At 38.2% G+C, this 23328-nt stretch overlaps 1 protein-coding gene across 2 annotated transcripts in view; it reads right to left on the reverse strand.

Annotated features, from left to right (window-relative positions):
* The window catches only part of rsrc1 (arginine/serine-rich coiled-coil 1), a 173875-nt gene that overhangs the window by 6753 nt on the left and 143794 nt on the right, over positions 1-23328 (reverse strand). For both annotated transcript variants that reach the window (XM_015377242.1, XM_015377241.1), the window contains exon 8: positions 2336-2442. In XM_015377242.1, the coding sequence (XP_015232728.1) occupies positions 2336-2442 (107 nt within the window). The remainder of the gene's footprint in view (positions 1-2335; positions 2443-23328) is intronic.

The following is a 23328-nucleotide window of genomic DNA, read 5'->3' on the forward strand; positions in this document are numbered from 1 at the left end:
ATCAAAAACCTCCACTGAATTTGCATTTTTGATAGATGTAACTCAATTGAATATTTGTTTTGATTTTCTAAACTTTTTTACTAAAATTAAAACAGATTTTCTAAATCCTGCAGACTTTTTATTTTGGTAATTCATAATTATTAATGGCCTCCTTTTATTGACCTCTGTGAATCTTGGGTGTGGAATTTTATTCTTGTATTTTATATTTACAAACACACCTGTTTACTATGTACTATAGACTAGAATAGTTTGTTTTCCCACATAAGGGACATTCAGGTGGGTCAGCAGCAAAGCAAAAAGGCAAACTGAAACATAAAGGTTCAAACTTCACTAAAAACTACGTTAAAAGATACAGTAATAAACAAACGTAAAAAATCAAATTCAAAAATGATATCCTAATAAAAAGGTTTATTGTTTTAGAAATAAAACATGGAGGACAATATTTGAGTAAACTAACGAATCAGAAAAACATGTGTTAGATTAATAAAAAATAAAAAAACAAAGCGCAGTGGTTAGTGCGCATGACCCATGTAGGGAGGCCTTAGTCCTCGACGCCGGCGACCCGCGTTAAATTCTGACCTGTGGTCCTTTGCCACAACAACAGAAACAAAACAAAAAAAAAAAACCTAAAAAAACCCAAAACCCTAATCTATTGGGGTCTGAAGCAAGGCTTCCCAAACTTGGTGGTCTGTGACCCCATGAGCAAAAGACGCAGTCTGGGAAGGTCAATAAATAAAAATAAGTAACATAAATTTAATGTTAAAAGGATATATAGATAGTTTGGGGTCACAAGTCTCTGCCAAGCATGTTGAGTTGCGTAAGAGCTGAATAGTGTATGCCAAAAAACCGACTAGTTGCACTTTTATTCTCTTTGAAAGCATGTGTGCTTATCTCTGGTCTATCAGTCAGTAGCTCCAAATGATCAATGAGTTGTACAAAAACCCACGGTGCATCAAGGCAAAACAGCGATAAACACATCAATTAGACATAAATGAATGCAAACAGCCACTCAATCAGAAATCCAGATCTGTATCTTATAGTTGACGAAACAATAACTTATTATGCTGTGACTCAATAAATTAGAATTGTATCAAAATGGTATTTATTTTAGTCATTCTGCTCTAAAAGCCATCTTTAAAAGTCTATTAGACAGATTCATTGAACACAATGTGAAACATTTCAAGTGTTTATTTCTGCGGATTATGGCATGCAGTTTTTTTTACGGAGAGTTGAGAGGAAGGAAAACCTTTTTTCTAGGAAAAAAACAAAACAAGTGAATCAACAGTAGCTTGTAGAAGATTGTTAAGATTAGTGCATTTAGGCTGTTAGAAAGGCAACATCATGGTTCCTATCAACACAGCAAACCATCAATGGAAGAACTCCATGATTAAATATATAAAACATCTACTATTACAGTACATCAACCTACATTATTGAAAGCCAATTGTTCTGTATTTAACCATCTTAAATAATCTTAAATCATTGATTATTCACAATTCTGTCCAAAATAAGAAATTTTAGTCATCAATATTACGATAGACGGATAGAGATATAGATAGACATATCTATATTTAATACCTTGTGCAATAACCTGTTTCTTTATGTTTGATACCGAATATAATAGTTATATAGATAAATACCCATCTATATAAATACCCTGTTATTTAATATAAAAAATACAGTTGGTCCACATATATATATATATATATATATATATATATATATATGATGAGACAAAATGTATATACTGTATATATCTCCCCATGCACCTTCTCAATCAATCAAGATAGATAGATAGATAGATAGATAGATAGATAGATAGATAGATAGATAGATAGATAGATAGAAAGAAAGAAAGAAAGAAAATAGTGTATACTGTGTCATTTATGAAGCTGTGTAATCCTTTGGGTCCCTCTAGCCACATGGAACATGAGTTTTGTAGGTTTGCTGTCACATGTTATCACCTGTATTTTAAACGCAGCCATGAAGCCCAGACAAATCAAATTCCGGCTCCTTCAGACGACGGAAACATTTCAATAATGACCTCTGTGTTTTGGTCTGCGACTGCACAACCAGAAAGGCAAACGGGAGGGAGGTGAACAGAGAGTCGGAGCGTCAGGACGGCTGCCGCCTGCTGAACCTTTTGTGTAGGGTGCTGCTGCTGTGGAAAACCTCTGATGAAACCTTCTCTGGTCATGAACAAACGGCATTGAATGGGAATGTTTGATTTGGTCCAGGGCCGTCTCTGGACAGACGGCGAAATTCAATAAGAACCGGAGCAAAAGGAGCCTAGTAGAGAGTGAGGGGCTGGGAGAGAAAGAGAGACAGAACGCACCTTTGTGTCATCCCGGGATGATTTGAAAGCCTGAGGAACAAAGGAATCGCTCTCGATGGCCTCAATGTCCTTTATCCTTCGCACCTGCTCCTCCAGAGAGGTTCCCTCTGAAACAAACGTTAAAAAGAGAGGACGCCATGAACAGAAACTCATACAGAGAAAGACACACATGTTCTCAACCTACACAGAGTAGGCCATCCTCTGTCATGATCTGAAATACCTGGATTTCCTCTAGATTGGCCCCTTTCTCCTGTATAATGTCATTTGACACATACAGTAAGAAAAATCTGATAATCCCACTATTTTAATCTTGTGCCCCCAAGAGGAAAAGTATTTATGCTTGGCCAAGGACAGGGACGTCTCCAAAAGGTAAAGAGGGGGAGAAATACTAACAAGGTAATAGCTAGAGAGTGAATTACACTTGGATAATAGGATTCTAAAATAATCAAAATATGAACACAAACTCATTGCAGTGGAATTTCATTACGGGGAATAAATGTGATTAAGTTTCATACAGTTCAGACCTCATGTATCAGAGAGTATACTTCTCCGCCTTGTCCAATCTCACAAAAAACAGACACAAAGGGTTTCAGATCAATTACTCCTGGATATAAACACACCAGGATTTCTGCATATCAAATCACTTCAGGAATCTAAAAGCAGTCTTTTTTTTTTTTTTTTGAGAGTGGGAGGGCAAATATAGGTGTGCCGGGGAAAGTTAGCGACAGCGGGAAAAAAAGTCTGAATGTTCTCATTATTTTCCAGCTGTCAATCATTCTCCCGATCAGTCAATATTCACCCCTCTCTTTCCCATCCATCCATCCTCTCCTGCACTCTCTCTCTTTCGTCTCTCTGTCTGTCAATCCGGCAGGCGTCCGTATTTCTCCGCTGCGTAGATGCAGGCTGTGGCAGTTTTCACAAATGGGAACCCCGTTAAGAGATCGGGGTGGAAGGAATCGTAAAAGTTGCATTTTGCTCTAAAGATAGAACCATATATTAATTTACTCATGAAACATGGGGACATGATGATGTGCTCGGAGACTGAAAGTGGGCTGAATTAAATCTCTTTTTCCAGCTTTAATTGCATGCTGTGCTACAATATTAGAACACAGGTGCCTTCCAATAGCACTTATACTCTTTTGACCAATTCTACAACTCAACTGCAAGCTTCACTGTATTCTATAGGTATTTCATGTGACAGGTCAACACAAGTGGAAAATTTCTGGGAAGTACTGTATGCATAGGATCCATAATTATTTACTGTTAAAAAAACGAAAGTCAGTGTGGATTTATATCCTTTAAAAGTAGTTAACTTGCTGCAATCAGTCAAAAGTATGTCTTGCACATAAATGATTCGAGCTTAGTCTGAATGAATAATTTCCAAGTAATGCAAGAAAAAAAATGATTAGATGTAGATCTATACAACTCATTAATAAGCTTCAGTCTTAAACATTTTGTTGTAATTCTGGGTGTCTGTTTGGGATTTTTGTCCTGCTGGAAGGTAAAAGTCTTCAAAAGTCTCAGTTCCTTTCAGTTTACATCTTATTTTCCATTATTGTCTTCGGTTTGGACCATCTATTTTCACATCAACTGGCTGGCTTCCCTGCTCCTGTTGAAGAGAAAGAACCCAACAGAATGATGCTGCCACCACCATTTTACATGTAGGCCATTTAAATCTTTTTGAAGCTCATTTGTCTAGAGGACCTTCTTCCAAATGTTGCCTCCTGCGTGGTTTGTGGCAAACTACAATAAAAGTACCATCCTGCAGTCAAAGGGTGCTGCCATTTTTCGGGTCGGCGTTAGAGGTCTTAACCAGCGGTTAAAGAAACTTCTAATTTGTACCTCAATTTCAACTTTTTGATTTGATATAAATGACCTCTGGCCACTGTTTGTAAAGACACTCTCTAAATTAGATTAGATTAGATTAGATGAGCTTTGTTGATCTCACAGCAGAGAAATTCACTGGTCACATATTGGCATAGTACTTAAAGAAGGTGCAAACAAGGAGGGAAAGGTGCATTAGAAACAAAAAAAAAAATACAAGGGAGTAACACAGAGATTTGAGGTGACATATGTACAGTCAGGATGGCTTATATACAGGTGGACTGACTTTTACATTAAAGTGTAGTAGGTAAGGTTAACTGTTCTTCATTTGTTTTGCCAATGTTTGCTTTAATAAATGTTGTAAAATACACACAAGTATGCCAGGAAAATGTGTTTTAAAGTTTTTTTTTTTTTTTAGCAGAGATCTGACTTATTGCCCATTTTTTATTTTTTTTTTTAAATGGAAGTAACCCATAATTCTAGCTGGCATGGAGAGCTTTCCTTTGATTGTACCCGTCATGGCTGAGCTGTTAGTTTAAGTTCATGGCCAATTTCTCAAAAGGTTCCAACCTACCTCATTGAAGTTTTAACATTTGACACATTGTTTTTGCAAAATATCCCTTATTAAAACTCCACCACAACTTTATCCTTGACCTGTCTGCTGTGCTTCTTGATCTATAAGCTTGAATTCTCTCTCAAACCTCTGTGCTCTGCAGAGAACAGCTGTCTTTATGCTAAGATTAAACCAAGGAGAGGGTATTTATCATGCAAGTTACTTTTGGTAGTTGGACATGATTTCATTTAGGCACCTGAATGCCATTATATGCCTCCTTTTCACATTTCTACTTGCAAAACAACTGGAAGACCAATCCCCCCACTTCATCACTAAGTCGACCACATGAAACCCCAGCATTATGCATGTAAGGTTGTACCCCTCACCTGAACAAATGTAAAAAACTTTAAGGGTTGTGAATATTTTTAAAACTCTGCATGTATACTCAAATACAGTATTCATTTGGAGCTGATAAAAGGATTTAATTCAATCCATTAGCAGCTACAGAAAGGGTGTCACAACACATCTTCACGACTCCGACGTTTAATGAATAAATGAATATTTGGTCCAGCCTTCATGGTGAAATGTCACCCTCTATCATGCACACACTTTATTAAGCTTCATAATAGCACTTCAACAACTCTGGTCTGATTTTAATGCGCCGCAGAATTGGACAACTGACTGACGAGTGGAATTAAGCCGTCCTAAATGACAGATTATCGGCTTGTCATCTGGCACTGGGAGATGTGGCTCCAAAAATAGTCATTACCTTGACTGGCCTGCTAGATGGGAGCCTGAACACGGGACCAATATCCTCCTGGAGACCGTGGCCTGTCCTTCACATCACAGTCAACACTGTGCACACGTGTTTGTGTGTGTGTGTTTGATAGGAAAGTCACGCCTGTGACCAACCCGCAATTAATACAGCGTAGTTACTTAATTTTTTCAATTAAACCCCTCCCAACTTGCTGTGCTTTGAGGAGAAATGCCTTGCATAAACAACACCTACGCTCATGCATCTGTGCACACAAACAGACTTCTGCCGGCATCTCCTTGGCGGCTGCAGGAATCCATTAAGACCTCAGACTTTTTGACAAACACATTATTGGTAGATAAAATGACTTCCATATGCTGTTTGTCAGATGTCAGTGGGTAAAGATATGTATTTCACGAGAAAATCAAAAATAATGGACTTTGAGTGTGGGCCAAGCAAGCTCAGAGGCGGGCAAAGAAAAAAAAATCAATACTCCAGCTGGGCGAGCGAACTCTAAAGCTTGAGGAGGTCAAAGTTGATATTTAATATTGACACATTATCTGGAAAATTAATTTAACAGGTCGGCTCAATTGTCACCGCATTAGGAACGCTTCTCCGTCAGCGATGACAGGAGGGTAGAGTGAAAGCTGAGAGCGGGGAAAAGGAAAGAGATGCAGTTAAATGCAAAGTACCGGCTGCTTTATTTATGCTGAAGGTGGGAATAAGGGTACGTCCTCGTTACCTATGAGGCTGCGGGCCAAACGGTGTGTCAAAATTGTCAGATTGGGTTATCAAAAACATTAGCACGTCTGTTTGCTCTGTGATATAAAAAAAAGAGCAGAAAAAACAAAACATCTCATTACTGAAGTTAGTAAGATAGACAGGGTTACTGATGAGTGGCTAAAAATCAATTGACTATTGTTCTCTCTAAATAGCTGTTTGTCCACCTCATTGATTAAGACCTAAAGACAGGAAAGAAAATCAAACCAGCCAATGAAAACCGGTATCAAGATAGTCTCTTCAGTCCAGGAAGGCAGTAGCAGTTACGCTTTGACACCAAAAGAGGGGGCTGTTCCACAACGCATATCCACAACACAATCTGAAGCCTTTGGGCTGCAGCCATGTTGTCTTTGTAAACTTGACTTTGCTGGAGAGTTTGTCAATCAAGCGTAGCTGAGCTGAATATATTGCTGCTGCTACTGATTAATTCCAGTAAGTGACTGCACTGACGAACCAGCTGAATAACCGCAGACCTTGTTGTTATTATACGGGAAAGATAAACAAAACAGGAACTAACTTATTGCTTTATTGAGACATTTCCGTTATTTTTATTTAGGAAACTGAATGTAAAGTTATTTAATGAACATTTGAAATACATTAGTTATAAAAAGTGGCCCTTTTTTAAAATGATCTGATGCCAAATCACTGAATGCAGCATTTAGTTAAAAAGGATGGCAACATATAAAGATGTGGTATCAATTTATTTTTCATTTCTGAATTTCTCCACGCACAACATGGCTGACCCATCCTGCCAATGTCAAAACCCAAGTCCTAAAAAAAAGTTTTAATTCTCTTACAAGCTTTCATTTGGACTATGTCAGACTTTTCCAGACTGCCTTCTAAAAAAAGTTAATTTGTAGCTTATTTTAAAGTTTGGATATGAAAGCTCAAACTTAAACAGAGGTGATGTTTTAGAGACATAGGACCTGAAAAAACAAAAAGATTCAACTTGTTTAGTCATTTGTGCAATAAAAATCTCTGGATTCCCTCTATCTATATCCATTAAAACTTTAGTTTTCCTGTCACTGAATCAAAGAAGCAAATATGCCCAGAAATCTAAACTTAAAACGCTTTTGATATAAACAAAGAAAAGGATTCACTAAATACGCACTACCTGCATTGATTCTGTAAAGGCATCAGAAAAAAAAGCAGGAACAAAAAGTTTGAAGTAATTATTTTGAGAAATTCAAATAATTATCATGCAGACAATCGTACAATGATTAAAGTTTCAAAATGCAAATATGTTTTCATACTTATCCACAACTGGAAAATGAATCAAAATTCTGAATTTTTTCAGACTGTGCAGGAAGATGTTTAAGTTTAAGATTTCATGTCTTGTTTTCACAGCTACACTCTCAGCAGTGTCTGTTGTTATCCTAGGTTTCAGTACTGTGCCCAGCCATCTCTCTCCCTGCACTGTAGTAAAGATGTGTAATTCAATGCTCAATTTAGGCCTCGTCTCAGTGGAGTTTTTTTTTTTTTTTTGCTTGCTAATTGATAGAAATTAAGCCATTAATCAAGCCACTAGCCATCATTCAACCCAAGGAAGATGAATACAAACTTTCATAATAACCACCTTCCCCATTTTAGCCCTCATTAGCATTAATTTTTAATGTAATTATGCTATTCTTTTACACTGAGCTCATAAATTACTGCTCTTTTGTTGCTGGCTGGCCTTGTAAAATCCAAAGTAATGCTTTGTAGTCTGATCTTTAAGGCAATTACTGGCTTCTTCACTCTTTTATCTCTCTGCATTTCCAATAACCTGCTCTCTAATGATTTATCTCCGCTGCCCCCCTCTCGCCATCACAACCCCCACCCCCTCTCCGATCCCCTACCCCACTCTTTCCGTCTCTCTCTCTCTCTCTGCACCAGTGGCCAAGTGCCCTGCTGCCAGCCTCCACCTCCGAAACCCCGTCCGCCTACATTCTCCCCATCTCTTCATCTGGGAAGCACACAAACACGTGCACGGATGCTTGCCTCCGCCACTCTAAACAAAAGGAGTGCGTTATCTGTGTGTGAGCGCCCTAACTTTGTTTACAATATCCTTTAGTCATTTTCCAGCTTCATTAGCAAAGATCCAGCTCCAGCAGTGGCGACGACATCAGGGGAAGACCGCGGTAAAGAGAGACCAGGCGCTGCATCTCGCTCTCTCTGTCTCGGCTGGTCTCTGGTGGGCCTTACCTGTAGGCTAAGCTCATCTTGTTTATGTAACCTCTGAGCTGAGTAGACTCACACATGCACGCATGCACACGCACACAAGACTTGGCATCAAACAGCTGAGTTAAGCTTAGCAGGGCTGTGTGCTGGGGGGGATAGAGGCTTCGGTCTAGCCCTGTTCTCAGCAGCAGCAGCAGCACCCTGCCCGCGTCTGAGTCTTTAAAGTGCGATTCTCCGGGCCCAAACAACGGGCAGCTGGAAAATGTGCCTGGGAACCGGACAAAAAACACAGGAAAAAGACAGAGCTTCTTATCAAAATCTGTCTAATGAGGATTCTTGATCTGCGCTAAATGTTTTCTTATGGTTAAAGATATATATGTAGTTTAGACAGGCAAGAATCAGAGCTACTAAAGTAGAAGTTTCTGTTGTTTCTTTTTTCTTTTTTATATTCAAGTGTTTCAGAGAAAACTCATTTTATAAATGGGAATAAAACTGAGTTAACAGAATATTAGGTTTATGTAAAGGATGTCAGTTGTCTAAACCAACCTGATTGATGTGGCAAAGTAAATACAGCTTAAACCTCCATCATCCACAAAGTTGTTTTTATCCAGTTACATTGGACGGTTTTCAGCATAAATGGTCTGTTTTAGGTTCTGCCAAAGTATCTCAATCTGATTTAATTATGGACTCCGACTTGGTTATTTATTTTTAATTAGAGCACATTTGCTGAATCAACAGAGCAGCCCCAGACATTCACACTACCAACACCATGTTTAAATGTAGGTGTGACACTCTAGATCTAAAATTTTACCCTTTTAATCCATGATTTTTTTTTTTTTTTTTTCAAAATGGAGATCAGACATTTATTCCATCAAAGTTGAGTGTTTTCATCATTGTTACCAGTAATTTTGGATTAATGAACTGTCCCAAGGATGTCGTCATTGCCTACTCTCTGTATAATAGATGAATAATAAGGATTGTAATACTTGCTTCCTTAATTATGGTAATATCAAAAAATTTTTTTTCTAAAAACAGCTTAAGTAATAATTTTTGGATATATTTATTTTGACAAAAAAATGATCGATGATCTGAAAGAAAAGAAGAAATCAGTTTGAAAAATTTTTAAAGCACTTTACATGCTGTTCGGTCCTGTTATTGCCATTTAATTATCTAATATGTAGAAAAAAACTTGTCCTGTAATATATAATAAATGACTGATTTGCTGATTGACAGCAATCAGACCAAAGCTTAATTTTAATAACTACACATCTAATAGAGGAAAACTGAAGAAAAATGCAATACAAGAGTATAGCAGGTAAAGAAAACCAAAGAAATATGGAACCAAAGAAAGTGAAATGTACAGCACAGATGAAGGGACATAAAGGTAATCTAAGCAGACGAATTACTATTTGATAATAGTAATATAAACTTGAATTTGTATTGCATTCCTTCTATTGGACTAAATCAACAAAAACTAAAGAAATGAAAAAGAAAACACCCTGTAGATGCATAAAACACCATGGAACTCTTACCATTACAGTACTGGATAAAATATGAAAATCATTCCAAATCCAAAGCATTTTTTTTTTGTTACACTTAAATGTTTCAGATCAAACCACTTTTTATATTACATGCCTCATCTTCATCAGTTAAGGTCTGAGTTTATGATTAAATAAAACTTCTGCTATCACTTTTGACATAAAACTAACTGGATTTTACTGACAGTCAAAAACGGTGGTGGCAGTGAAATACTCGGGGCCCGCTTTGCCTTTTAATGATAAAGATAGCTCATTTGAAGCACAAATCCCGGAACTACACATTGTTTTTCTTTCATGTTATGACCATAATTACAGACTGTTGAGTAGATCAGCAATTCAACCTCCTAAAGAGAGCTCTGGTCTTTACAAGTGAACATACAGTGCACTTTACCATGCGTATCACAGCAATTTGGGACTTTTAATAATTGAAAAAGATCATAAACTGTAAACTGCTCAAACAATGTCACTGCCAACTGTGAAATGTTTCAACACTGCAAAAAAAATAAAAAAGTTTCAAAGATTGAACTTATTGGCAAGAATGACAGGAAGATGTAAAGAAGTCACACTGGGGGCTTTTAAACCTAAGAACTATGAAGCTGTGAAACATGGTGGTTGTCGCATGATGATGGGGGACTTTAATGCTTTAAGCAATTGTTGCCATACATTAAAGTCACTGGAGGAACAAAAAAGAAACACCATCTTTAAATTCTTCACCTGAACTCATCAGCTATACTGTTGAATTCTGGACCTAGCATGGTGTTGGTTTAGAATCAAATAAATAAGGCTAATACTGTGCTGTGAAACGACCCTGTTAAATATCTACGGACGATGCTTGGAGCCAAAATATCTCTTGGGTGGAAACGACTGTAGAAGCTTGTAGATGGTATCAAATCAAGGATTAGAGATTTAAAGTTATAGTGGAGGATGTTCTTTTTCCGCGTGGATCATCAAAATAAGTGGTCCTCCTAATTGTCAATAATTTAGGTGATGTTTACATAAGGCCGACCTACGTGCTCGTCCTCATTTTCACTTACCGGTGGTGAGTCTGACATAGTGGAAAAATTGCAAATCTTCTTTCAGAAAGTACACTTGTATGAGCGATGCAAACAGCAACTTTTAAACAGAGCGTGCATAAGGAGAAATGGGCTTGTGCATGCTCTCACACACATTTCATAGACATTCCCTCTTGGGAGCAGGTACAGGGTTGTGCATGTGCATTTTTTTCAAGTGGAGAGGGTGGGTCTCTTCAAAAATTTGAGATGATTCTTCGCCATATCTTTAACTATCAAAGACAGTGGGTGCTATTTGTACATTGGAGATAATGTTTTAATCTAACTCATAATTAAGTAAAGCAAATATGACCTGAATTCAAAATTTAGCTCATAGTTACAAATTGTAAGGTAATTTTAGACCAAAGCATTACTGACAATCTGATAAGAACTTCAAATGCAGATTCTTTACCCCATTATAACATAATAAAAATGTAAACAACATGGTGCTCACAGATGGTTGCAGCGTTTTCTGACACCTTCCTAAAATCTGTGGTCGTCAGGGTCAACGGGTCATGAAAACAAAAAAATAAAAGGAAAGAGACTTCTAGCAGCCCAAGCCAGATGTCCAAAGTCTGTCCCAGAGGAGCATACTTGGATGAATGTATGGGTTTGTAAGCTGGAATATGAGTGGGGCGATGTCAATTGACAGAGCAGGTGGCCGAGCTATTCTAATGTGCGCTCCCTCGAGACCCTACCCACCGTACGTCTACCCCATTCTTCTTAAAGGCTGCCTGTGTCTACAGCGCGTGCTATAGCAGCGACGCTCCATTCAGCAAAGCAGGCCAAGTGATCCCATGTGGTGCTTACCTTGTTATCAGTGTCAAATGGTCTCTGTGGATTTTCGTCCAATCCTGTCACAATCAAAAAGGCCTGCCACGAATACTCTTGTTTTATTCGTGAAACTCCAATATTGGAACAACATCGAGCTCAAACTGTCACAAACCGTGATTTGAGTATTATTTAAACTCAGACTTATATGATCTTATATGATACCTGTTTGGAATCAGGAAATAGGAGCAGCTGGGGACTGAGTGTCTCAAATATACACACTTTTGTTCCATCTCCTGTTGATAGTGATCTCCCACTCTGCAGTCAATAAAGGTCTGAATGATGAATTAAAGGCCTAAATAACCTGCTAATGACAGGATGACACAGCAGCCACGCGTCAAGCTCAGATATCAGCGTCCTAATCTCTGCTCGTCCCTCCTCCGTCACTCAGCTCACTCGGAGTCAGTGCTCCCAACTGACCCCATCTATACTCAACAGCCACGATAGCAAGGCTGAATGTGCGTGTCTAACTTCACTTTGAAGTAAATGACCATTTGTCAATTGTCAAAATAATGAAATTCTTTAAAGCTGGGATGCAGCTTTAATTGAACAGAGCTGGTAATTTTACCGTCCTGTATCAATTCAATTCTAGCAGAAAGATTCTTTGATAACCAAGAATTTAAGGTATTTTTCTAAGATCTCCTTGCAGTGGTCTTTAAAGAAATGCGGTTATGCAAGTCTTTGCTTCTGTTAGTAATTATGATCTCTTAAGTTTTAGAAATGAAGAGAAATATACTGGAATAATGAGTTTTAAACAGTTATGGAATCATTCCTTTTTACAACATATAAGCTATTCAAAATAATTCTCTAGAAATATGGTCTTAATGCAAATTGAAAAAAACAAAATGAAGTAAATTACTATGGTTTAAAAAGCAATTTGTGTACCCTGCCTTTTTTCTCCAATGTCGTAGAAAGGAAGATATCACCAAAGGCAACAACAGGGCATGTCAACGTGAGGGTGGAGGTTGGTTGAGGACCCAAATGCAAAGATGAGGGAGGCAGAGATGCTTTCTTGTAGGTTTAGTGAAGTCAACAGCAACAGAAACAAAATCCAGGAATCAAAAACCAGGAGACATCAGGATAAAACACACATTGGGGGCCGAGTAACAACAAGGAACTAGCACCAAAGAGCTGCACAGGGGGTGTATATATTGGAGATGGAACAAAAACTGGGGTAATCAGCTGATATGGAGCACGAGTGGAAGAAAGTGACTAGATGAGAGCTAGGGGAAAGGAGACACAAGATGACAACAGAGAGCAACTAAAAACCGCTTAAATATAACACAAAATGGAAAATAAACCAAAGATAAACAAAACAGAATTACTTAGGCTACGTTCACACTGCAGGCCTTGATGCTCAATTCTGATTTCTTTGCAAAATCAGATTTTTTTACGCTGCCGTTCATATTTCCAACTATATGCGACTTGTATGTGATCTCCTGTGTGAACTGCAGTCATACAACGTAAGTGTCCCGCATGCACAGTAGAGGATGCAATGACGTCACAGGCCAGCGTGCTCTTTTTTTCCGGCAGTAAACATGAATGATAGTGCCATTGTGCATCTGTCGGTCTTTTCCAAACATGAAAACACAATCTTTTCATTATGGTTAAATATAAATACTGCTCTCAGCATCATCATCTGCCATGGTTGTTGTTTTTCATGCCGCTTCTGCGTAGCAAGACGCATAATAGTGATGTTTGTCGGGTATCAATGACGTTAAGGTTGGATGAATCAGACTTGGCTGTTCACACACAGGTCGCATTTGAAAAGATCAGATTCGTATCGGATTCAGGACCACATAGCCAAGTGAACTGGGTCGGATTGGAAAAAAACGGATCGGTGTTGTTCAGACAGCCATGAAAAGATCTGATTCAGGTCGCATGTGGGCCAAAAAATCGGATTCGGGTCACTTCAGGCTGCAGTGTGAACGTAGCCATATATAACTAAAAACTCAAAGTCCGAAACCATAACAGGGTAGGTAGGAAACAGAGGGAGGAAGGGAGGAAATGGCTAATAAATTAGAGTAGACAGACAGAACTAAGGTCAAATTTAGTGCATATCTATGAGTGAGAAATAAACAGATGCTATTAGATAGGAAGAGAGAGTTATGTTCTTTTGAAGCTTATGCTGTGATATTCATTTATGCATATACCTGTAAAAACAGGAACCTAATTTCCTGATTGGTAAGCACTTTCTCTTGTACTCCATTCTTTTCATTCCCCACCACCCTTTGTTCTCTTTGGGTTTGCCTGATATTTGCTCTTTATTTTAAAACCTACAAGGATAAGCATTGCAACAATTCAGTCTAGAAGAACTTAGATTTCCTCTCCAGAGAGACAATGGAACTATGGGTCATCAGGGTGGTGTTTAGGATAAACAGCTACAGTTTGACAATCAACAGACTGTTGCTCTTATAACAAAACTCCGTTTCTGTGGCCCACTTCACCTTCACAGTTTTGAAGGCTTCTGGTGATTTCCATTTTGTAAAAGATTTCATAAAAGACATTTTGAGTAAAGGTTATATTCTGCAAACGTGGGTTTCTTAGTGACCGAGCATAGATTCGTAACCACCTTGGGGACGTTTCAAAGGGATATTGAATGATCAGTGTAATAAAATGCAATTATGTGACTAGTATATGATCTGCTTTAGGAGGCTACTTAGGAGTTATTAAGGTCTAATCTATGGTCACAGGCTCTCTCTCACGTTTCACAAGAGTCAGCATGGTTAAACTGAGAAGAAAGCCACAAACAGTGGCCTTTAGGAAAAATAATACTGTAGTATACGTGAGACTTGAGCATTTGCAAGTTTATTTAACCTCCAGAAACAGAGATTTATCGATTTAGATTCACAGGTACCGACAGGAAGTAGGGTTGAATGAAATGGCGTTGTGTGGGTAGAAATGGGAGGTATGAATTAGGGAAAGAGCAAACTGACCCTGAGTGTTTCTGACTTACCCCACTGACCTGCCAGAACAGTGATGACTGCAAACATAAAGAGCTAACCAGAACCAGCTGGGTGAGCTTCCCTTACAGGTGTGTGTGTGTGTTTTTTTTTTTTTTTACTTTTGAGAAAGAGGAAAAAGAAAAGGAGAGCAGCATGAGTGTTCACCGATGTCCTCTGTCTGGGCAGCGTCACAGAATCTCGTTAAACTGTGACGTTTTCACAGGCTGAGCGGTGAGGTGTTCAAGATACCACAGCTACTTTTTGAGTCGGCTGCTCGCAAACAGGTTTGGGCGGGGTTCCGCATTTTATTAGATTTTTGTTTCCAATTTGTCTCATTTTAAAGAAACATTTTGCATTCAATACTTTTCAATTCTGAAAAAGTTTCTGAATATCAGGATTAACTTAATTTTTGTGTGCGTAGTCACTGATTTGGCTTTCTTATTAAGTAAAGTCTTGTTTTAGTGTGATTAAAAATACAGCGGCCTCCCTGCCCTTTACCAGAAATAACAAGCATTTGACTGCATTAACTTGATTTTAAACCGGGCTGCATGTGTGTAAGTGCAGGGGGGGAAAAAGTGCATTGGTCTCCATTTTTCTATCCCAGGCTGGTCAGCAGCTCTTTCATGAACAACTCTATAATTAGGGAAACACCAAGCAACTAATTACTTAATTGGAGCAAGGTCCTTAAAATGAAAATGATGTAATCAGAATCCTGGAAATGGATTCGATTTTAACAGACTAATGCATGAATGTCAGTGGGCGCACACACAAACACACCGCCTGACCTACAGTCGCCTTGACAAGTAGCCATCAAGCAACCAACTCCTTCCCCTTAGTTGAGTTGTAATTGATTCTCCCTTTAACTCTGCTGGCTCCTGGCGGCCTCTATATGTGTGTGTGTGTGTTTCCTCTCTGTGTGGTCTGCTGCGAACTATATATGTAAAGGTCATGGTCATGCATGTGTGTATATGCTGTGTCTGAGTAGTAATTAATTAGGCAAATGTTGCCCACCTCCTCTCCCACTGACCTCAGTTGTGGACTAACAACCTTGGCAATGAGATGAACATAACACTCCTTTGGAGAAGCCATATATATAATATAATTAATATGACAATGTGTGAATATAAATCTATAAATCCCTTTGTATTGATCTTGACCCTTTATGGTCTATGGACATAAATTAATGAATAAGTGCAAGATAACGCATCATTTTGAGATATATTTGTATTCTTGGCAGTTGTGCAAGTTGACTGGTTTATCAGTAGAGATGCACCAATCGGATACCTGAATCAGATATCAGAGATTTGATGTTGAATATTAAAGATCCAATCCAATGTATGATCCAATCTTCTGGTTCAATTTGCATGTTTTCTAAGCCAAAACACGTTTTTGGGCTCCTATATAAAGCTTCAAACTCAACGCTAATTCTGACTTTATGAATTGAAAAAGCTTCCTGGATGGGAAGCGAAACGACTTCAAACATGGAAAACAAGTCCAGTGCATTGTTTTTGTTCTTTTTTGGAATGACTATGACCTGGATGACTGAGAATCTTTACCATCATATCTAATCCATTGAAATTTACATTTAACTGTTATTTCCTTTTTTTCTACTTATTTTCTAATGAATAATATAAAGTACAGGCCCATGTATTGGAATCAGATTGGATTGAAACAAATTGGACAGGTGCTTCTCTGGCAGCCATGCTGCATGACTTTGTTTTGGTATAAATTGGAGTTGCACCTAAAACTGAATAGGAGATTTAAAAGAAAAGAAGAAGGTAATTAAAAACATAAAAATCATTATTTATATTTTAAAGCATAACTTTTTGTTTTTTACAACTCATGAAAAAATTTGTCCCACATTGTGACACCCTTGAAATAAAAAACAGGGTATTTCTGTTTTACAACTATTATAAATAAAGAATGACAAACATGATGTTTGTGAATGTTTTTATTTAAAAGAGAATAAAACGTTTATCCTTACAACTCTCCATATGGAATTAAAGGGAGTGAATTACATTTTTATATCCTTCTACTTTCACCTTAAAAAGATTTTAGGGTTCCCACAGGGTGACTAAAACACAGCCACACACTTAATGGACCCTATAATGTCTTCTGACAAACCCAGCAGGGGCTAATGCTTAACCATGGTCCCCTGAAACATGTCAGCACTTTGACCTGCAGAAGTCTGTGGGTGTGTCTAATCACAGAGGTCTGGAGAACCAACCCACTGTTGCTGAAAATGTCCAGTTCTGTGTGGGAGGGTGTGTGTGTTTCCTTATTTATATACTGACAATGATCAAAAATCTATATCTTGAAAAATACATGAAAATAACAGTTGTAATGTGTTAAAAAATGTAATTAAAATATGTAACATTATTTTGGTATAAAAACAGAGAAGTTCATTTATCCTACTTCTTAAAAAAATAAATACAACCAACTAAATGTTTTTGTTTTTAGGGGAACATTCTCAGGATACCAAAGGTTTTGATAATCTAGTCTTTATGAAAGAACACTGGGAGTAAAACAAGCTGGTTAATTAGTTTGGTTGCCTGCTCAGGTTGAGTCAGGAGTCAGATACTTGATTTCATTTAGTATCAACACAATTCAAAAAATGCTTTGCCTTTTTTTCTTTTAATCTAATAGGAGATCATCCGGAAAATACATCAAGCTGCTGACTCTTTGGACATTGCTTTACTGGCAACAGGTTAATTGATAAGGGTAACCCGGGAAACGATTACCAATCACAAAGAGAGAATGCTGTCAATCATCTGCCTACTTGACCTGAATGAGGGCAGTGTAAAAAGCATGAAAAAGTTAATTTGTGGGTAATTTAGCCCATGGCACAGATAGCCCTTCTGTTATTAAGTTAAACATGTCTTCCCATAGACGTCCTTACAGAAATGTTCAAACCATTCCCTGTGGATGTGACAGCCACCAATGGCTACATCAGCATCCCATTAGCCCTGGACAACATGGGGAGGGGGTTTGGGGGTCAAAAGGGGTTAGTAGAATTCGGCATTCACTGCGACTCGCTCGCTAGACCAGCAGCGCTCGGGACAGGAGGTCAACTAATCACCTTGCTGTGCCATTTCCAAAGCGGGGGAGGAACAGGGGATGTGAGGAGTAAGGGGGGGAAAAGAAAACCAGCCTTAAATTTGCCGTGATGAAGAATCAATAAAGCAGTAATTGCTTTACTTATTACCATGCAATGAAACAAATTGGGGGGAGAAGGAAGGCAAGCAAAGGGCTGGCATGCAGCATCAACGGCAAGGCTTTTTTTTTTTTTTTTTTTTTCCGGCTGCAGCGTTTGGAGATGAGCACAAAACGGAAAGGGGAAAGGAGAGGAAAGGCATTTGGGCTTCAGTGGGCCAAGGCAAGGGGAAAAAAAAAAAAAAAGGTCTCCTCGTGATAATTAAATCTTCTCACACTGATTTTCTGCCAAATTTATTTCCCAAGGGACCATAACTCTGATTCAGTGCTTACAAGCCATGCATAACTAATCATTTTGGGGTGGGGTGGGGGCACAAACCTGAAAGAGTAGGAAGAAAAAGAAGGATGGCAACACTCAATCCAAATCTCTATTTATCTTTAAATCAGTTCTGATTTAGGCACAACAAAAATCAGATATTAATGTGACTGCTCTTCGGTAATATTGCGTTTGAAAAAGACCTTTAAAGCGATGCTGTAATTGACCGTCAGCTCGCTCAATTCTCAGCGCCGTATTGGCAGAGAACATCCTTTAATTCCTGGAACAAATAGAAGCCATGAAGCCAATGAAGTGTCGGTTCAATACTCCTCTGACTGTTCCTGGCATGATTGTGTTGAACATAATAACACAACAAATAAGGCCATTTATCTGAAGTAACGACAGGAGATGAGGCCAACTCCACTAATCAATACCCAGTCGATACAAACCAGATTTTCTTACATCAAAATCACTGAGACAGATCTTTCTTCAGCGCGGAGTGCACAACAGCAATACAGTGCTTCCCTGGAGTCCAGTGGTAGATCATATAGCCAATAGAGAGACAACAATTTAAACCCAGTATATCCTTTATTCTGAGAGTATAAAGTAAACTACACACACTGACCACCGTATTAGCCAAACCTAGTTAGTACTAGTGGTACCTTTTCTTCCTGAGCTGCTTTAACTCTTTATGGCAAAAGATTTATCAAGTGTTTCAGAAACAGATTTTCTCCATGCATTTATGTCCATATTGACAAAATAGCCACACAGTTAGGATTTATTTTACTATTATGATTTAAAAAAAATGTTCATCCACTCCTCAAACGTCTTTTATAGGACAGATATCTGGTACCATGTTCAGCAAACCAGTATGAGGTGATCTGAGTGTTGTGATTATCCTGGATGGCGATAAACAATGGGCATAATCAGCAGCAACATTAATGTATATAATGCTCAATCCTGCACATTTCTAGCTATGCTGCCTGCAGCTTGGAGGAAGATCCCAGTATAACTGGAAAACAGGAAGGAAGCCACTGTCCCCAACAACTGCGTGTCTGATGACGGCATCTGGGTGAGCGTTGATGATGTTGACAGTGCGACGGGAATCAGAGAGGTAAATAATCGAGAGCAACATGGACGGGAGCCAGAGTGTAGTCAGTATTTTTTATTGTTTAGCTCTTGTATCTATACAAATCCCTTTCACCAGGGCTGGGCCATGTTTATCCAATGTAAATAGAGTTGTTTCGGCTTATTAGATAAGAAGCGAGTGGCGCGGTGTGGTGACGTCCATACATTGCATTTAATGGTGTCACTGGTTTAGCGGTTCAACCCGAGCCTGGTGTTCCCAACGCAAGTTGATAAGAGCCGAGACCATTTTAACGCAGGTCGCTTACCGAGTCGTTGGACTTGGTAGACACGCATCAGTAAGCTTTTCCCACAGCCACTAAAAGCTGATTGTTCCCGGGTTGAAACTGTTCTTTTTGGCCAGAGCGAAAAACTCCACTTAATCTAAAAGGAGGGAAATGAATATACATCCAAATAATCCATAAGTCTATTCTAAATTTTTACTTAATTGTCTCATTGTTGGCTTAATTGTTTAAGTGGATGAAAAGCCCTACAAGATCAAATAAACATGATTGATCTAGTTTTTTTAAGGGTGTTATATCCAAGGCCATTCCCTATACCATTAATAGAGAAATGTGCTGAGAAAACACCCAAACCACTGACTGAAGGGAGAAAATATGCTCTTTAATCAGTGGGTAATGATCAGTTTACTTTTTAGCTTAGTTTTTGCAATCTTTTGGGATGTCTAAGTTATTTATCTTCCAACTATCACAATATCAGTATTGTAGAAAAGGGCTGATGCCACTCTGTAGGAAAACCTAAATAATTATAGCAGACTGATGCAGTCAAGTTAGTTAACAACCAGAGACAACTTCCTTTCACCACATCTAGATTAGAGCCATAAGCAGCATCCTGTCTGCTCTTAAAAACATAGTGATGAGAATGCTGATTGCATTCTTTGTTCTGGCTGCAGACTGTAAATAATCCCTGACAGATATCTTGTAATGTGTTATACATTTGGGCACAACAGTTTGGTGTAGTTCAAGGATGTGCTCATGAAATTTCTTGGGATGGGAGGCCAAATGGATTATTTCAGGACTTTAAATTGACATATCTGCTCTTTTTTATAATAATATATATGTTTTTGCACCTATTAAAATGTCTGGTTGGTGTTCACAACAACCTGGCAAAATCCAAGCCGGCCTCTTTAAAGCCTCGTGTTTTAGTTAATGTGAAGAGATCATGGACACAGGATTGCTCGTGTTTACCAGCATTTGAATTTCACTGCTTGTCCTTCAAGCCGCGTGGCTCAGAGAGGTAGTGTGGCACGCCACACCGTGGCCCCAGTAATTAAAACATTTAAAGCAGAGGCAGGCCCCCCCTGTGCTCCTCGGGTCTGATATGGGGGTCACGCGCCTGTAGATTCTAATTTGCGCTCCATTTGTATTCATGACAGGCACGTGCTAAATATTTAACAGCAGCCTGGCAGGAGTTTTGTATTGTTAGGCTTTCCAGGTCAAATAATTTGATTTCAAGGCAGATTACATTAAGCGTCAATGTCCAAGCCAGCGCTCTCACTTGCCTCTCATTTCCTGTTCTTTTATTACAACTAAGATAGGCCAGAACTGAAGGGACAGGGCTGTGGATTATATGAGAGCTTGTTATCCATGGATTAGTTATTATTTTCAATTAGAAAAAGGAGATTGCATCATTTACTTTGAGCAGACGCACACACATCGTTATTGTGTGTTTGCAAAAATGAAATCTTAGCTGACTGACAAACTGCTCAGCAGAGCATTCGAATGAAGGTGCAGACATGCGCTCTAATGATATTCTAGTAATATTTGATTGTCGTTGACCAGGTTTAGCAAAGGCGTGTGGACCCTCACTCTGACTCATTCTTTTTAAGCCAGGAAACCAGATACAGACGTATTCCAGTTTCAGCCGAGGCCCTGAGGTGACTGACAACAGAGCTAGTTAAACGGTGATGAGGCGTTAATGGAAGCTGGGTCGGGAAGGAGGGGGTCGGTTCGTAGCTGAATATTTAATGGTCATACAATTCCTGAACATAGACACACACGTTCACAGCCGCACGAATGTACACACCCAACCCCTGACCTGTCCTACACACCGTGTAATTAGGGAAACAGTCCTTTCGTTTAGCAGCCAAAAGAGCAAACGGTAGGTATACTATATTCCCCTAATGATATGGGTTAAAGAGCTATTATACGTCTCATTAAAATATATGATCTCCCAATATGGTGGCGTTTTGAGGTAATGGGGACAGAGCAGGTTTGAGGCTAACATGCCATGTGTATAGGCTATAGGCTAGTGTGCAATCCCCAGCTACATAATTCTGGTTTTTACAGAGTGGAAGCACAGATGAAAGGACATTTCTGTCAGAGCCTCACAGAGCTGAGATTTTGCAAGTCCACCTCACTGAGGGTACTTTTTGAAAAAGCGCTATCTTATAAATTCTGGTTGCAACACATGAATTCAATTAGGAAAACACACACCATTAAATTAAATATGCTGCAATCAGGGCTGCATCTAACGATTATTTTGCAAATCGCTTCATATGTTGATTATTTTTTGGATTTATAATCAGATAGCTACAGGTTTCTTAAATTAAACCAGGTGAAACTCAAACATTTCCACTTGACAAATAAAAAAGTGTGTTTTTTTTCTTAAATCCAATATGTTTACATATTTTGTCAAAATTGTGGTATAATTGCTGCTCTAAGTGGGTGGATTCAGCTAAAGGCATGTTCTAGAGGCTCTATGAACCAGTTAGCGATTAATCGATTACTATATTAGTTGACGATTATTTCAATAATCGAATAATCACCATTAATCTGATTGTTTCAGCCTTAGCTGCAATCACATAGTTTTTTACTCTGCACTATTTTCACACCATTATAATTCTTCTACCGCCGTACATAATCTTTAGATGTTTTTTCCTTATTGAGTAAGAGAAAAATCTGTGAAAATTTCCCCCCAAAAAATGACCAAATATACCTTTGGAAGGCAGAGTTTGAATGCATGACTCCCAACTAGCATCTAAGCAGGTATTTTGAGATTGGAATAATTCAAAACTTTATACTGCAAGTACAATCGCAATATTAAACATTGCTCACCTCTTAACCAGGCTAATAAAAATAATATAAATTTTTCTGTTTCTTTAAATGTAAACTAATAATAGCAAATTCCTCTTTCCAATTGTCATTGATGGTTAGAGCAATAAACAATGTACAACCTGTAAAACAAGAACACAGAGTGTTAGCTGTTAGATCTGTTTAACCAACATAAAGCTATTATCTGTGAACTAGTGTCAGTGAAGCTGGCAGTAACTAAATAACTAAAAGTGAAATTCACAAAAACAATAAAGTAGGATATTATAGTCATTTAAGCTATACCAAAATTATAATTGATTTTATAGATAATAGAACCAAAATAATCAATCCATCATTTTAGCAGCAGCATTTAGTACTTTAGAAACTTTGTCTTCAACAGCTAAATCCCTTTTTGTACAAATACAGTCGTAGTTATTTAAGGTCATAGTACTGTGGGACCTTCATACTGACATACACAGTGATTTGAAATAGTCAACCATTAATCAATGTATCTACAATATTTGCATTTCAGTTCTTTTCAAAATTCAACAGATTTTCTTATCTAAATAAATGTTTAAACTTGTTTTTAGAGGATATTAGGAGCTAGAGCCAGATTTGGTAGCATTATGAAGCTATTTCACTACTGTATCTTTTGTTATATGTACAAATTTGGTTCTTTTACAATGTAAAATGCTTGGTATATAATATGGACAGGGAACTCAACAAAATGAGAATAATCAAATCCTAGTTTGTCATTAGTAATACCTTTATTTAATTTAATCTAATTCCCCAAATAGAAACACTTTCTCTGGAATCTAAACCCGGACAAGTTCAAACACTTTGATTAAACTTCAAAATCCAGATTAAAAAGTATTTAAAGGTATACTATGCAACCGGTGTTGATTTTCCAGC

The sequence above is a fragment of the Cyprinodon variegatus genome, unplaced genomic scaffold, assembly GCF_000732505.1.
Source record: "Cyprinodon variegatus isolate N-32 unplaced genomic scaffold, C_variegatus-1.0 Scaffold150, whole genome shotgun sequence".
Taxonomy (NCBI): domain Eukaryota; kingdom Metazoa; phylum Chordata; class Actinopteri; order Cyprinodontiformes; family Cyprinodontidae; genus Cyprinodon; species Cyprinodon variegatus.